Below are 17,262 nucleotides of genomic sequence, written 5' to 3' on the forward strand. Positions count from 1 at the left end.
TTCCTCCCTGATCAGTAGTCCCTCTTCTCTTGTATAACCTGCGCCTGGCTGTTCTAAACTCCTTCTACAAACTCCTCTCACGGCAGATGACCGCTCCTTCCTAACACTTCATCGCCTGTCCAACCAGCCAGCTTCCCGCCCGAAGTTCTGTGTTTTAACCGGTCCTCTCTCCATCCCCGCACAGAGGCGGACCTCTTCCCTGGGGCCTACAGGTCTCCCCTCAGGGCTGTAAGAACGTCTTCGTGACTCTTTTCCTCCTGCATATTAAAACACTTTCCCATATTTTTTATACACTTTCTCAAATTATAGCCCATCCTAGATGACATCACTCTCCTTCACTCTTTGCACAGGATGTGAATCTCTCAGCCCAGAACCATATACAGTTGGCCTCTAAACCACACGGTAGGTAGAGGTGCCGTGGAAAACTCGTGTATAACTGATAGTCGGCCCTCTGCGTCCACGGATTCAACCAACAGTGAATCATGTAGTACTTACTATTGAAAAAAATCTACATGTGCTTGGACCCACGCAGTTCAAACCCGTGTTGTTCCAGAGTCAACTGCATTCTCCTGGCTCCCATGCCATTTCTCTCTGACCACACTTTCCCATCTTTACCATTAGCTCCTCTTCTGGGCCGTAAGTATACACACTACCCACGTCTCCTCCATGGAATTTAAACTTCTATTGCATATGTACAAAGCACTTAAGAGTGTTGTCACCTCCACAGAAAAGCTTTCTCTGACCCCTCCAGAGAGGGTCAATCTCCCACAACAGCTCTTCTATACCTAGAACGGATCACATTGTGTGGCTGTCTCTCCGATGCTGGGACCAGACCTCTGGTAGGCTCATGTTTCTGTTGTAACTACAGTCAACTCTCTCCACAACATTTCTTCCTCACCCAGCTTGTCTCCCACACGGCCACCAAATTAATCTTTCCTCAATCCCAGGCTTCTATCCAAAACCTTCTAGCAATTTTCCCACTGTCTATAACAAACACCAAAACTTCTTTGCCCAGCCCTTAAACCCCACATATGCTCAAAATTACCAGTTAATCTTCTACTAATACCTTCTGGGAACACACTACCTTATTCTACAAATATATTCAGAATTTCCTCCCACCTGTGGCCTCTGCTCAAGGTCACTTCCATGACTGCCATGCCCTCCTTGTGTGATTCTCCCTTAGCTTAGGCAAGCTCACTATGAGTCAGGGCCACCTTAAGAGCACCCTTCTCCTGTGGAGAAATGGGATCCCAACTGCACTGTTGGTGGGAGCGTAGTTTGGCAGAGCCATTATGAAAAACAGTATGGAGATTACTTGAAAAACTAAAAATAGACTTACCATATGATCCAGCAATCCCACTCCCAGGCATGTATCTGGAGGAAACTCTAATTTGAAAAGATATATGCACCCCAGTGTTCATAGCAGCACTATTTACAACAGCCAAGACATGGAAACAACCTAAATGTCCATCGACCGATGACTGGATAAAGAAGATGTGATGTATATACATAATGGAATACTACTGAGCCATAAAAAGATGAAATAATGCCACTGCAGCAACACAGATGGACCCGGAGATCAGGCTATTAAGTGAAATAAGCCAGAAAGAGAAAGAAAAATATCATATTATATCACTTATACATGGAATCTAAAAAATGACACAAGTGAACTTATTTACAAAACAGAGAGACTCACAGACATAGAAAACAAACTTATGGTTACCAGGGGGCAAAGGGGAGGGGGTGGAGGGATAAACTGGGAGTTTGGGACTTGCAGATACACATGACTATATATAAAATAGATAAACAACAAGGTCCTACTGTATAACACAGGGAACTATATTCAATACCGTGTAATAGCCTATAATGAAAACGAATATGAAAATGAATATATTATATATGTAACTGAATTACTATGCTGTACATCAGAAATTAACACAACATTGTAAACCAACTATATTGCAATAAAAAATTAATTCACTAAAAAAAATTAAGAGCACCCCCCTCTAACTGCTGTCCGTCATCCATTGAGCAAAATGACCTCAAACTGTGCTGCACGCCTAGCACACTGAGCATTTAGCTTATGTGTATGTATAATTCCCCAACAGAACGGTAAAGCCAGTGATATCAAAGCTGATGCTTTAAACGAGTCTGTAACCCTCACTGTAACTGATAACCAGCATCTTTACCACCATTGAGACATTTATTCATTACGTGCCAGGTGTTGTTATAAAATGTTTCTAACAATCCTGGGGAGTATATACTATTTTTCCATATACAAATGGGCAGCCTAGGTTACTGATAGAGGCCTTGACAGACTTTGAACACAATGGGCACAAAATTGTATCTGTGAAGGGATACTAGTAACCATGCTTTCATACTATTGCATAAATTACTCTGTCGACCTAGAATGCTTTCCTCATTCTCTCCAGCCCAGCAAAATCCTCTGCGCCTTCAAGACTCAACTCAAATGTCACCTTTTCAAGAAAGTTTCCTGCTAACATCCTGGTAAGGCTAGCTATTCCTCCCGTGAACTGTTTTCAATACTTAAATGTGTTTTTATTGTAACACTGAGATTATTTAGAAGTCTGCTCAATTAGGTGGGTTTCTTAGTGGCAGTCCGTTCAGTATTTTTAATTTTCAGAGAAGCTAAACAGAAAGCAGAATGAACGTAATTTGACTGAACAAAGGAAAAAAAAAAGAAATGGTATATCTTATTAGTAATATTTGATAATCATAGTCACAAATCTTTTCTGTAGCATTCAATACATGTATCAAATTATAAAATCTGGTATGGCTAAGTCTAATTCAGAAGGTCTACTCCCTTTTTCAGTATGTCCAAACAAGCATTATTCTTAAAGACACTAATGAACTCATCTACAAGACAGAAACAGACTCGCAGACATAGTAAACACTCTTATGGTTACTGGGGGAAGGGGTAGGAAGGGATACGTTCGGGAGTTCGCGATTTGCAAATATTAACTACTATATATAAGAACAGATAAAAAACAAATTTCTTCTGTATAGCACAGGGAACTATATTCAATATCCTGTGATAACCTTGAATGAAAAACAATATGAAAATGAATACATGTATGTATATGTATGACTGGGACATTATGCTGTACACCAGAAACTGACACATTGCAACTGACTATAATTTTTTTCAAAAAGCATTATTCTTAAGAAATGGGGAAGAGACTTACCAGTCTTCTCCTTTCTTCTTCTACTGCAATGAGTAGTCTTGCAAATTCTTTCAGTGACTGAGCTATTTAGAAGATAAATTAAAAAAAAAATTATCCTTTTTACATCGCTAATATCTAATTGCACAAAAATAAACATTACAATAAAGATACTTATACATTTGTATATATTCTGTGGTTCTATGTTTTTATAAGCATCAAACAGTATATACAATAGGATTTCAGTGACTAACAGCTATAGATAAGAGATGTTTGTGTGCACCAAGTTGAAGTTTAGGATGTATCAAGTATAATAAATTTTCTTCAAGGGCCACTAGGGGTATTTAGGTTATATATTTAATAAATAAAATTTACACATTAATAAATAAAATGTAGTATAGGAATCACTTTTAAACAGAATCCCACAAATAATAAAAAGTATATTAAATCTGCAAGAAGCAACAAATCCAGTATATTTAGAGGCACCTAATAGCAGCCAGTAACGCAAGGTCTCCCACGGACTTCATCCTGGAAGCTCAGAACTTATGGACACTTGAAAACAGATTCCATATTCTGTACTTCTGTATTTCTCTCTCATCCAAGGCACTTAAGACCTTTGCTGGTCAGAGTGGTCAGAAGGACCACCAGCATCAGCATTTGGGGAGCTTGTTAGAAATAGAGATTCTTAGGTTTCATCCCAGAATCTACATTTTAACACACTCCCCAGGTTGATCCCTTTGCCCATTAGGGCTGAAAAGCACTGCTTTAGAAAACTATCTGCACCGATATTGTGGCTTGCGGAAAGGATCAAGTATTCAGAAACTCTGGGAGGACAAACCAAAACATAAACAAATAGGGAATTACAGGAGCATATTCTTAAAAATTGCACAGCGCCCCACAGCAATTGTGAAAGTGATTCATCCACATGAACTTCTGTACCTTATCCTGAATACGAATGATTAACTAAAGTCGGAATGTCTGGATTATAAAACCAACAAAACAAACAAGGTGAACGCAAAATCACTTTGATTTAAGCCTTGAACCCTCCCTTCTACATCCTTATTCCTCAGGCTCCCACCTCCTCCTTCGCCAAGATATCCTGTGAGACCAGAAGTCTGGGGAAGTCTGGCTCGAAGTCTACAATAAAGGCAGGTGAGTGAGAACAGCAAAATCAAGAGTCTCACCAACAAAACTTATTAAGGAAGAGGGAGAATGTTTTCCAAACAAGAATTTAAAATTACAATCTAGGAATTTTTTTTCTCTTTGTTCAGAACTACTAGGTTTACACTAATGAAACTGGTTTGAAATGCTATTCCTATGATACTTCACACTGTATTTCATTCAGTTACCAAAACAGAAATCAAATGATTACCTGGGAGACTCAGATTAATCTGATAAACACATGAATGCCCACAGAGTAAGTGTAATTTTTTTTAAAATGTTTGTTTAGAGAATGTGATTTTAATTTCTGCAAAAATAACTATCCACACTACAATCCAACCCAGTTTTGACAACAGTAAGTTGAAGAGACTAACATTTTCCAAATACACAAAAGATTTTAACTGGGGCGTGCAAAAATAGCATATTATATTTTTGTGCTTTTGTTAAAAAAAGAATCCAATCACCATTCTGGAGGCGATCTACTGCCACTGAAGATCTGCTGATGAGCCTGGAAAAAAACTCAACAAAACTTTGGATGATGGAAGGTAATGTGAACATGCCTACAGAGAAAGAAGCCAAGAAGTACGTCAGTTTGGGCTACAAAAATTGGCGAGACAGCACGTACTCCTGAGGTGAGAAAATAAGGGCAGATGTAGACTAGTTGGAAGTCTGTATAAGAAGCACTTTTATCCCAGATTTTAACTCAAGGCCTCCCAATCTTTTCAATAAATATAAAAAAAGAGAGAAAGAAAAATCTTACTCTCATATGCTTCCTTTTATCAGAAGCTATGGGTTAACACACTCTGACAAACCATGGGAACAAAGCAGGAGGATGAATTTTGGAAAAGCAAAGAAGCAAACGGAATTCACAGGACAACACAGAACTATTCCAGGACAACAGCTGTACCAAAGGTCCAGAGAGGCTCTTGTCTAAACTAGAGCAAGAGGTTAGAAATTCCAGGAAATGTGTCCAGAGAAAGAAAGATGGAATTCATCAATATCCTGATGTGTCTAAATGTAGTAAGAGAAAATTTATATTTTTTTTTTAAAGAAAACTCAAAGGTAAGTATGGTCAGTGATCAAAAATATTTGGGGGAAGGAAATTCCAGAAAATTCCAAAAAGCAAAACTTGAATTTGCAGCATGTTAGCCAACACGGACATAGCATTTACGTTGTATTAGGTATTGTAAGTCATCTAGAGATGACTGAAAGCAATACAGGAGGATGTGCAAGCGTTATATGCAAATACTGCATGATTTCATACAAGGGATTTGAGCGTTCGTGGATTCTGGAACCAATCTCCTGCAGACATGAAGGGACAACTATGTTAACTCTTGGAAAAACAAAGTTCTACAACTAACACAAAATAATTAAAATAACTGAGTCGTGAGTAATATGTACAAAGTCACTGAAAGACAAGTATTAAAAATTAAGTTAATTTTGCCAAAATTAAGTTTTAACCCTCTTGAGAGAAAGGGAAAGCAGTATGTAAGATGGTATGAACTGAAGACATAGTGTGACAACAGTATGAAGTGAAAAAAAGATGGTACCTAACACTGGGGGAAAAAAAAAAGAAGTAAAGGTAATCACAGTCTGGAAAGAAACAGAAGAATGGCTAAAAGTTCAAAGTGGTCTTTCTGGGGAATTAAGTGGCAGGGACTGGTAGAAAAGGAGGTTGTTAGTTTCTAAGCCTGAAAAAAAAACCCACCTCTAAGTTTATAAGTAAATAAAAATAAAACATCCTATAAATGCTTTATTTTCCTACCAGCCTACTTCCTGGGAGGGCACAGATCACATATTAACTTTCTCAAAGGGTTAAACAAATATCTAGCACACAGAAGCCTAGCAACGGGGGTCTCTGGAATAAACGAGCCCATACCCCCGAACCTCCCACGTGGTCACCAGGAAAGGCACACTGGCCCGCGCAGCAGCGCCCCTAGCGGTCCCAGGGAGCATTGTACTGTGATGACTTGGAAGGCCCCAGGCTTCCTAGCGGGAACCACTACCCCAACGGCACACCGCGGAGTTGCCTTTAATCGGATTTTTGTCACAAGGAAGGAAACTCAGGCTCTCGTTTTGCTGCTCTGCTTCTTTGTCCAAAACCAAATGATGCTGTTTTCTACTTTACTTGGATGGTTTTCTGGTCTGTTTCCCATACAAATACTATTTATAGACTCAGTACAATAATAGTAGATGATAATGAGAATGTCTGAGGAGAAATTTTAACATGTAAAAGCAACCGCATGTCTGGTTCCTCGCAAAAAAAAAAAAACCTCTCTCCCTCCAGCGGTTTCTGGGTTTGCCCCAGTTTGACAAGAATTTCTGTTCCCTCTTTTCCTTTGGTCAATTCTTTGGGGAAATGACTTCAAAAAAACTAAAATTGTTCTCTTTAACTGTCACAGCCTCAGGTCTATAAAAGTATACTATGCTTCTTGGTCCAAATGAAGATCTCAGGTTCATCATTTGTTCTGGAAGAAAACAAACAGTCGAGAACAACAAATATTTATCTCATGAATTAGTGACAGCGGCCTACTAACTTTTTAACTCTATAGCTCATGTTTTTCCTGAAGTTTTTTTCTTTCATAATGACGCCAAAGTATCACATTAATAGTCTCCTAAGCACAGTGTAACACAGAAACAAAACAGGAATTAACAGTGCAATAAGGCCAGTAGAAAATAATTCAAGATATCACATAAATTGGGTTTTAGGAGAAAGGGCAGATGGACAGCCAGTTGCTCCCCTGCCTGCCCTACCCTCAAAGTCTAACAGGCACCTGGGACACAAAGCAGACAGACCCACAGCCGAGGGTACCCACCAACACTCTAGAGATCAGAAGCCAGCAGCGGAATCTGCTGGGGGGGGGCACAAATGCCTTAAGAGACCATGAAAACTATTCTCCACCAGACCTTGGGCACAAAACATTTACAAAATGACTCCCCCAGCACCCATCACAGAGCCTTACACCAAACAGCTACTGATTTCGTGACCGTTTGAGCCATTTTTCTGAGACTTTCCTTAAGCAAAATCTGAAAGTATTTTTTTAATTACATGTAAATTTCTGATACCCAAATATTTTCTCTTATAATCAAATATCTGTGATGCTCCATATTTTATTTTTTAATATTAACATTTACCTAAGTAAAATCCATTGCATTATCTGATGGAGAAGGGGGAGGTAGGTTCAGATGAACAGTGACTGTAACAATAGACTTTGACCCTACCTGGGTGGTAAGACAGGAGTTTGATTTAGTGAGAGTAATATTCCAAAAACGTCATTACTACACAGTAGTGGGCTTCCAACAGATAAATTTAACAATACATTCCCACAGCCCATCTGCTCTATAAGGAGAAACACATCAGCTCTTATTCTAGACTTCATAAGATATTATGAAACGGATAGGCCAGATAATTTGGAAAATTGTTAGCTCTCCACATTCTTGCCACCTGCATGAAACTTTCCTGGCTGTATTCACCCGTAATAATCTTTCCCCTTCCTGACCATCTGGACCATGAGATTACTGGAGAACAATCAAAATATAGTTTTACATATAAATTTTAACCTTCTGAAAAATTACTGAGGTCGAGAATGCTGCTATAGGTTCCCTTTTTATCTCCACAATGTGAAATTGGAAAAACACTCTTGGAACAAAAGAAATCTGTAATTCAGATGCTTTTATGACAGGTCCCAAGAGTATAAACATTCACAAAGACAACTGTTGGATTATACCTAGACGATGAGGAAACACGATAATGGCTTCTATATTTACCAACATCATAAATTCTGAAACATTCCTAAACTGTCTGAAATATCTCTCCTCGGTGGGGAGGGTAGAGCTCAGAGGTAGAGCGCATGCCTAGCAAGCATGAGGTCCCGGGTTCAATCCCCAGTACCTTCATTTAAAAAAAATAAGAAAATAAATAAAGTTACCTTCCCCCCCAAAATAATAAATATTTTAAAATAAAATAAAATATCTATCCTCTAACAATCTTTTCAGCAGGCTTAAATTCACCTTATTATTTTTGATGGTGGATACCTGTTTAGTGTCTGGAAGTAGGAATGAGTGAGAATAAAGAAAATTACTCACTGTTCATTGTTGCTATAACTCCTCTCCCTTAAGTACTAAGCTTTATATACTATTAAATGTTTCAACAATTAAAAAGCTTGGCTTTATAGATTTCACAACTAGAAGAATTGAAAAAGCATGACCCTTTTGCATCTAACCAGTTATATCATACTCAGACAATGATGTGTTAAGAATTTCTCCTAGGAGTCTCTCCTCAAACCTAAATAGCATAAACACATACTCAAAAAAAAAAAAAAGTACAGCTCACAAATTCAGTGACATACAATTATGTCAAAAACAATTTTTTTTATTTTGTTAGAGTGAGCAAATCATATATAAAGTTCAGATATGCCAAAAGAAAAGTTCAGATATGCTGAGGAATAGGGAGGAACTGGGTTAGCAGTAGGATTTAGACTTGGTTAAATCTCAAGGAAAACGTGAAAACCTGTAAACACCTATAAAAGCCAGATTGAACCCATGCAATCATCATTTGTAAGTCCTGATGATGCCCCAACACCTTACTTTTCTAGTGGGTGTGGGTTTGTCAAGCTTTTTCTCGTGTCCTTCTGGCACTGACTTTTCAAGGCAGAAAAACATCAGTACTTAACTAAGGGTATGAGCCAGGGCAGGTGAATCTGCCATGTCCTTCCAGGACACGAGGAGAAAAATTAGAGTAGAATCAACCTACACAGCCAGGGTACACCAGCACTAATTACACTACAAAGCATGCAGTGATCTAGCACAGTATCACGTCGCCAGTTCGTGCCTGGAACCCCCACCGAGGGAGTTTTAATTCTCTGAACACTTAAAAGATCAAAGTGAGCATAGTGGCTGAAGGACCTGATGGAAAGTTTTAGTTCAGAAACAATTTAACCCATAAACAGAGCAAGCAGCAGGGTCAGCTCGTGGTAGTGGTATGCCAGCATAATAAATACTCTGTCTGCAAAACAGACAGAGTGATGCAGAAACTGACACCAACTCTCCCACCAGGCTCTGCGAGTCTTTGGTAACAATTAACACCCCTACTGATGGGCTGTCCACTCTGTCTGCAATCCCGGCATTGTTTGCAACCACAAACTCTGGTTATTATTTTCTGGGGGCCAAAACATCAAGTAAGATTTTTCCACTCCATTTGTGGCTTCAAGCTCCATGGATGTCTCGTTACAAAGCCAATAAATTGCTTCCTAAACCAACAGAAAAAAAGGTCACAAGCCCCCTGCCGAATGCTGGCAGGTCACTGTAGTACACCCTAGTCCTCAAAGGTACTGATCTTTCTCCTAGCGTTGCTCAGGCCTGTGGAATCCAAGGTCTCACAAAAACGCATGCAATTTTAGTTTTCTTTAAGGTAACTCTACTGGGTTCTCCACAATGTCCTCCAGGTGGTCAGTCTTTTATTTTAACTGCCAAACAAATCAAAAAGCAAGATTAATCTTGAAAACAAGCCCCTGAAAACTTGCATGTGAATTCTCCTTTTATAGCCTACCAAGCTCTTCCTTGTATGGCACTGTATTCACGTGAATTAGGTAAATATGAGATACATCAAGTTGGTAAAGCATATTAGATACTGTTTTCATAATAAAAAGTTAATATTATAGCACAGCTTTCTAATTAAGCATTAGAGAACAATAAGAAAGGCACAGCCTACAAATGAAAACAGTCATAAAATTAAACCTTTATCCAGCCGATCAGGTTCGCTGCCCAGAGCTGGGAGCTGCCTTGTCTCTGCTTCATCACTTATTCTGTATCTCCATCAGCTGGGCCACAACTGGTCCATCCAGTGCTCAGATGCCAATGCGGATTCTGAACAGGACACACGGACAGAATCCCCACTTTGAAATCTACTGGCTTAATATCGAGTGATTTCTCTCTGTTTTCTCTTGTTCCTGTTTATCCTCTAACCATTCTACTCAGACTCTTTGCAGGAGTTATAACCAGTAATATAGTCTCATTTCAAATTCCCAACTCCTGTTCTAGTGCCTCCTCCAAAAACCTGGGTCCCCAGGCACGAACCTGTGTTCTGCCTTAATGTGCTCTGTCAACGTGGGTCCCAGCATTGACCACCACACACTTCTGGGCTGAGATTCAGAACTTGTGGCCAAACTGTCAATCTTTCACTCCTTTCTGGTCTAACTAGAGACTCAGTCTGGTTTTTCTTAACCTCACTGGCATAACAACTGGACTCAAAAGAAGAAATGTGCCTTCTGCAAGCCAGGGGCTTCACCCACAAAAGAAAGCCACTCCTACTGCTAGTGATACGGATTAAGACACCTACTAGAATTGAGGAGAATATTACTCCAAGATAAAAGTCACAATGGATGCAGAGAAGTAATTCTAGACTTATGTCTAACGACTTTCCTTCATATACTCTCTCTGAACAGAGATAGGACCTTTTAGTAATAACTGCTTTGAAACTGCCGGATTACAAGGTAGTTCTAACATTCTCTCTGTAGCTATAGATACAGATACAGATACAGATACAGATACAGATACAGATACAGACAGGGCTCGTTACGTTAGATAGATACAAAATATACAACAATTCACATAAGGCCAAAATGTGCCAAATGAATACACACAAATATAGAAAGGCAGCCTTTTGATTTTACACAATTCCAAAACTTGACTCCAGGTGGTTCCTCCCAAGACTTCATCACACTACTCATCACTACTTCAAATGAATTTCCTCTGAATTATAGTAAAGACTTTTTTTTTTAAATATGAGATTTTGTGTTGATCCAGTAAGCATTATTGTGCATAACAGAGTCTGCAAGTCACATGTATTTACTGTTTTCTTTCCAAGCATATACGTTGGTTAGAAAATGAAGAACTGTGCTATTCTGATGTTGCCTTGTTCGGGGGTTTGGTTTGGTTTGGTGGTGTTTGACCTGTTTTCCAAAGCCACAACAACTCCTCATTCAGAAATCATTTTCCCAAGATGTACATCTCTCACACTCTAGAGCAGCTCTACCGAGAGGTGAGGTAAACTGTCTCACTCAATGCCCACATCATGATAGGAGGTCCTGAAGTCTGTGTTGTCTTCACTTCACAGATGAGAAAAAGAAAGTCAACCAGCTGGAGTAGCCCGCCCCATGCTCTCACAGCTAGTTCTAAGTGGAGAAGCAAGTATTTGGTCTTGACTGTTTGATTCCAAAGTCTAGTCTCTCGCAGCAAACCACCCCTGCCAAAGGAGGGGGTGGGCAGATAAAAGGCAGTGCCAGCCTACTACCCTGCTACATTACAGGAAAAGAACAGGCTTATCATCTTGAAAGGCAAACAGAGCCAGAGCTATTTGTGCGCCAAGGATACCCAGGCGCCAAGTGGCCTGCCTTAAAGGGAACGGTCAGTTACGTGCTGCTGAAAAACAACCATTTACACCGAGTGCACCGCCCCCATCCTTACTGCCATCAGGAACTGACCTCCCAGCACGCCTTCAAATTCCACAAAGACTGAAGCAACCCATCCACACTCCTCCCCAGCGACACCCAACCCCCGGCCACCACCCTACTGAGCCTCCACATCCGCCTCCTCGTCCAATACGCAGCTTCCCTTTTCCACAACCCCTTAACCTCCGGCGACCTCCCCTCTGCTGTAACTCACACACCCACGAGGACACTCAGAGTTCAGGCCATCTCACCCCTCTGCTTCTGCTGCCTGGCAGTCCTTTCATCCGACTCCAGTTTCCTCCCCATCTTACTTCCCACAGTGGCTATCCAAAAAGAATTTTCTCCTTTCTCAAGAGCCCAGCCCCAAACTTCCCTCACTCACGCCAGATGGCCTGGCCTCCTGCTGCTGTGACAGAAGTTCAAGACCCTCCAATCAACATGGTCTTTATTCATTCTCTTCGACTTGCCTGTCTCAGAGAAGGCACCCTCTTCCTCTAAAAGGCTAACAACACCCCAGGAAGCTTCTCATCTCACCCTTTCCCATCTCTAGCTACATTTTTCTCTCTCTCTCCTTCTCTCTTATCCCCACCATCACTCTTCCCTCCTCACAAGCCAGCTCTCCTTCTCCAGGTCTACAAGCTCACTCCAGTGGCCTCCCATCCTCATGAAGGAGGAAGAGCAGGATGACATGGGGGTGGGGAGGGAGGAGCCCGGATACGTGCACCCACATTACGCATCGCTCTTTAATCCTCACACTACCCTACGAGGCACCCAGAAATAAAACACCCAAATCATCTACCACCACTCTCCTATTTTTCAAATAATGAAACAGAAATTTAACAGAGGTTAAATAATATGCCAGGTCATGGAGCTAATGGCTCCCAGAGCTAAACTTTGAACTCAAATTAGCTCACCTGAAATGTACACACTCTCTCACTCCCCAAACATAGTCCCACAACCCCAACTCACTATTCTAAGTTTAACAAACCCAATTATACATCCTGGGAATTTCTACTAGAAATTTTGCCTGCATCTCAAAACTTAACACGTAACTCACAATTTGGCTCTACCCCCAGGAAACTAGGCCACATATAAAGACACAAAGAGGCTCATAACACCATTCTCCTAGTAACGAAAGTGATGGATTATCCTCAGCCCTTCCTTCCAAACACTCAAACAGCACTGGTGATCTCTCTCCTCTCCACTTCCTCCATGCACATGGAAGGGTACCACTTCATCTCTGCAGGACCACTGCAGTTGTTGGATTCCCAGCTCCCACAGCTCCAAATGACTGTATGTACTAATGGTCAGAATCAAATGCCTAAAGAGCACCTCTGATTACGTCATTATTCAACTCAAAACCCTGGATAAATAAGTAAAGTTCAAACTCCATATTGCAAGTGACTTGGGACTCCATGATGTGGCCACAGGTAACTTTCCAACCAGGTTTGTTCGCCTGAGATGCTACCACTTCTACTCTCTAACTTACGACTTTGAAATGACTAGACATCCCTACAGTATCCCATTTCCATGTCTTTCTTTTAACTGCATTCCCTACACTGTATCTTACCTAGACATTAGGATCCAGCTCAGATAACACCCACTATTTGAGCATCCTCCGATGTCTCTTCAGCTCTGATGCTCACAGCATTTCTGCTCATGCTGTTGTATCTAAAGCCCTTGGCACAGTCTCCTGAGCATTACAGTGACTATATCACAATGCTGTTTTTTTGACTCCCTTCTATTTCATAAGCCTAATGAGGATACAAGACCCTATTCACGTTTGCAAGTATCAAATTGTCCATAAGGTTCTTTGCGTTGGGAAGACATCCTTTATCAGCAGGGAATTCTAGAGAATCCAAAGTCTATATGAACAAGAACTGAGTCACATCTTGCATGTGATTTTAATTTGAAAAGCTGATATTTTTTTTTCTTCCATTTCTGAGAAACCTTCACAACATCCAGACTGGCCCATGGACACCAGATTTCATTCTCAGGGTACATGTATCAATTTGTTCTAATAAACCAACCCTTTTTTTCAGGCTTTGAAGGAAAGCGTGGCAACAAATGACCAGGTGTCCCACAAAGACATGGGTTCTACAGCTTTAGTGGCTCCACTGGCAAAATGCGGGGCATCCGGGCTCTGGTGACCTGAGAAGCACACCTCTGGACAGACTTTTTCCGTTTCAATACCTTCCCCAGCTGCGCCTGCTCCCTCAGGATAAAGCACAGGTAGACTGTTGTGAGCAATGGTTTTCCCCAGGCTGTATCAGACACCAAGGATCTCCAAAAAATTAAAGGCTCCTGAAGTATGAACCCAGTGGATTTGTCTTAGTTCGGGGGTCTGGGGTGGAGGCCAAGAACCCAATTCTTAAACTTCCCCATAGTTGAATCTGATGCCAGGCAGTCTGGCAACTGCTGACTTTGGGGGGCCAGGGGGAAGGAATGCATGCTTTGTGTGAGGAATTAAGAGTTAAAACTACATTTAATAGAAAAAGTATACATTTATGCATATGTAATTTTTAAAAATAAGATTTGCAAGGATGTTCCTTGTTTGAAGTTCATCTGCACTTTTCATGGCAGAAGTACTATCCGTGGCCCTTGTGGTTACGGAGGAAACGGGAATGTCTGAGCCCCAAGAACCAAGCATGACTCAAAAGCTCTTCTCTCTACCGCCCACTGAATCATGACTCAGCAATTATCCTGAATTCTCCCTATGACAGAGAATTTACTCTGAATTAAGCTCTTTTTTTCCCAGCGACATATTCCTTGAGAACTGTCCAAGGCCGGCTTTTCTTTCTTTCTGAGGTCTGTTAGTCAACCATTGTCTCGCTTTCCTCCCCCACCCCCACCCCAAGTCCGTCTTCACTGCACACCTGCTGTCCGTGCCTTTTGCCAGTGAGTTTTCCAAAAGTCCCTGGGTGCCCGTGTCTTGCCTCCTAACTCACTTCTTTCAGATACAGTCTCTAGGATGACTGCCTTTCTGGCCCAAAGATTTTACGTCAGAATTGAAGCTGTACTTTTATTATTTCATTCACATTTAGAAATGTTCTCTCTTGGTCCATTAAAAAATGCTGATGAAGGCAATCTTTGACTCGACTCTGAACTGGCAAAGACTTCCAGGCTATAATTCATCACTTATACTGAATCCAGAATAAACGTCCTGAAGGGCAACTTTTAATCAAAAGCAAGTGCCTCCTGAGGACATGCAAATTAAACTTGAGACCATCCAGCAAACCTTCTACAACAGACAGTATCTGGCTCTCAATCCTTGTAGTCCAGCTAAGAGGACAACTTTACAGCTTTTGCACCAAATCGTTTCAAATCCATAAATAGATCGATGCTTAAGTGGTCATGTAAATGTGACTGATCACACAGGGAATGGAGGGTAAACTGAGGTTCATTTTGTAAGCAGTTTACAGTAATACCACTATCTTAAAATTAGATCTCTGTATATTAAAAATAGTGAAGAAAAATTTTAAATAATCTCCCTTCCTCTTGTATCTCTATAGCACATATCATAGTCTAACTTAATGTAAAATAAAGCTATGTATTTTATCATAGAACTCCTCTGACAAATAAATGGCAGAGCCATTAGGGTGGGGATTTTTGTTTGTTTTGCACACTGATGGGTCTTCAGCACCCAACCAGTGTCTGACAAACTCAGATGCTTTATTGAATGCATGAACAAGTAAACTTAGACTCAAAGTTCATAACCTAGGAGCCAGGCGATAAAGGTTCTAACACTTGTGTGACTTTAGAAAATCATTTCAACTGGGTCTAAAGCAAAATAACCTTGGTGTTTTCCGAGGTCTCTTTCTACTCTAAGATACTAAACTTGGGATTCTAAGAAACCAGGACAACATTTCTGTCAGACGTAGCCCTTTTTGGTAATTCAAAAATCAAAACAAAACAGAACAAACAGCAGCCTTTGCAACTTCCCACCCCCACATGTACATAAAGAAGGTACAGAATTGTCCTAGAACTAAAGAAACGCTGCTCTCAAATAAAACAATATAAATTAGTCCAAACCAAGAAGACACCTCTGACATAATACTATCTTTGAAAGAAAGCTGTTTTCAAAGTGGAAGCATAATTTACATGATATTCAACATGGGTGGATAAACTCTATTAAGCAAAGTAGGAAATTACTAACAAAAGTGCAAACTGTGTGCCACCACACACACAGGCCACCACCACTTACCTTTCTGATACCTGATGTGCAATAAAACATGTTTGTTATTATGCAAAAAAAAAGTGACGAAAATGTCATCAGGAGTATGCCATGCTTCAGACTTGAAATTATAAACTAACCGTATGATTGCAATTTTACCAGGCCACTCTATGCATACTTAAAAGAGATGTACTCCAACCATGGGTCTGTGGGTCAATGCAAGTGCATTAAAGAAGAAAACAAACAACAAAAAAACCCACAAACACACACCCAGGTGTCCACAGGTTACATTATAAAGTCAGGCTACCCATGCCCCATTTTCTCCTGGGCACAAACCCAGAGAAATGGCCAAGAAAAACATTTTAAGAACATTTAAGATTTTAAATCTTCCATAAGGCAGCCAGAGTTACCTTTTTAAAATGCAAATATGATGTCATTTCTCTGATTAACACCCTGCACTGTCTTCAGGTTAAAACTCCACACCCCTAACATGGCCCATTAGGTCTTGTCTACCTGCACGTGACCTTCACACGTGCTGTTTTCCCCCCTGGATGCCTCCTTTTCCTTCTCAAGGCCATCATTCATCCCTTCCCTCGATCTGGAATGTTCCCCCATTCCCCCTTCACTTATCACTTCTAAAACATCTGATCTGAACATCACCTCCCCAAACTGGCTTTCCCTCATCTTCCCACTCCTCCAACAAGGCCCTGGTCTACCAATATGCTCTCTTAGCAATGATACACTTTCAGCACCATTGGGACCTAATGGTAACTGGATTTTTAATGTTGGCCACCCAATGAAAATATAAATATAAATTACTTAAGCCATTGACGGTGCCTTAGACCCGGCTGGCACTTGACTACTTATGGAATAAATGAGTTTTACCAATAGGAAACACAAGCACAAACAGGTAAAAAAGAGTAGAAGAAAGCTACAAAACTAAGTCCCTGACTCTAAGCTGTGGTCCTTTTGCTAGTTAAAGTAACCAGGTTAGGCCCAAAACGGAGTCGCCTGTGCAAAAACTCCACAGCAAACCAACACTTACGTTTCCATGCTGGCTCTCCCAGAAAATGAAGGTCTAGGTCAACCAAACGCCACTTGCTTGCTCAGCACAAATTACCTAACCCAGCTCCAAAAAAATCCCTTTGGCCCATATAAGGAAAGTAACCAGCAAATGTCCAGTATAACTTCCTTGTTCTGGAGCACTTTGGTCTAAAAGCCTCTTACCTGGTGCAGCTCTTCGCAACTCCTTTCTACCCAACAGGCTGGAGGCTGAATAAAGCCAATTAAGATCTTT

At 40.7% G+C, this 17,262-nt stretch overlaps 1 protein-coding gene across 4 annotated transcripts in view; it reads right to left on the reverse strand.

The window, feature by feature from the left end:
* Nucleotides 1-17,262, reverse strand: part of ARHGAP42 (Rho GTPase activating protein 42) — a 244,582-nt gene that overhangs the window by 149,555 nt on the left and 77,765 nt on the right. For all 4 annotated transcript variants that reach the window (XM_072968920.1, XM_072968922.1, XM_072968924.1 and 1 more), the window contains exon 3: nucleotides 3,207-3,268. In XM_072968920.1, the coding sequence (XP_072825021.1) occupies nucleotides 3,207-3,268 (62 nt within the window). The remainder of the gene's footprint in view (nucleotides 1-3,206; nucleotides 3,269-17,262) is intronic.

This window comes from Vicugna pacos, chromosome 10 (genome assembly GCF_048564905.1).
Source record: "Vicugna pacos chromosome 10, VicPac4, whole genome shotgun sequence".
Classification (NCBI taxonomy): domain Eukaryota; kingdom Metazoa; phylum Chordata; class Mammalia; order Artiodactyla; family Camelidae; genus Vicugna; species Vicugna pacos.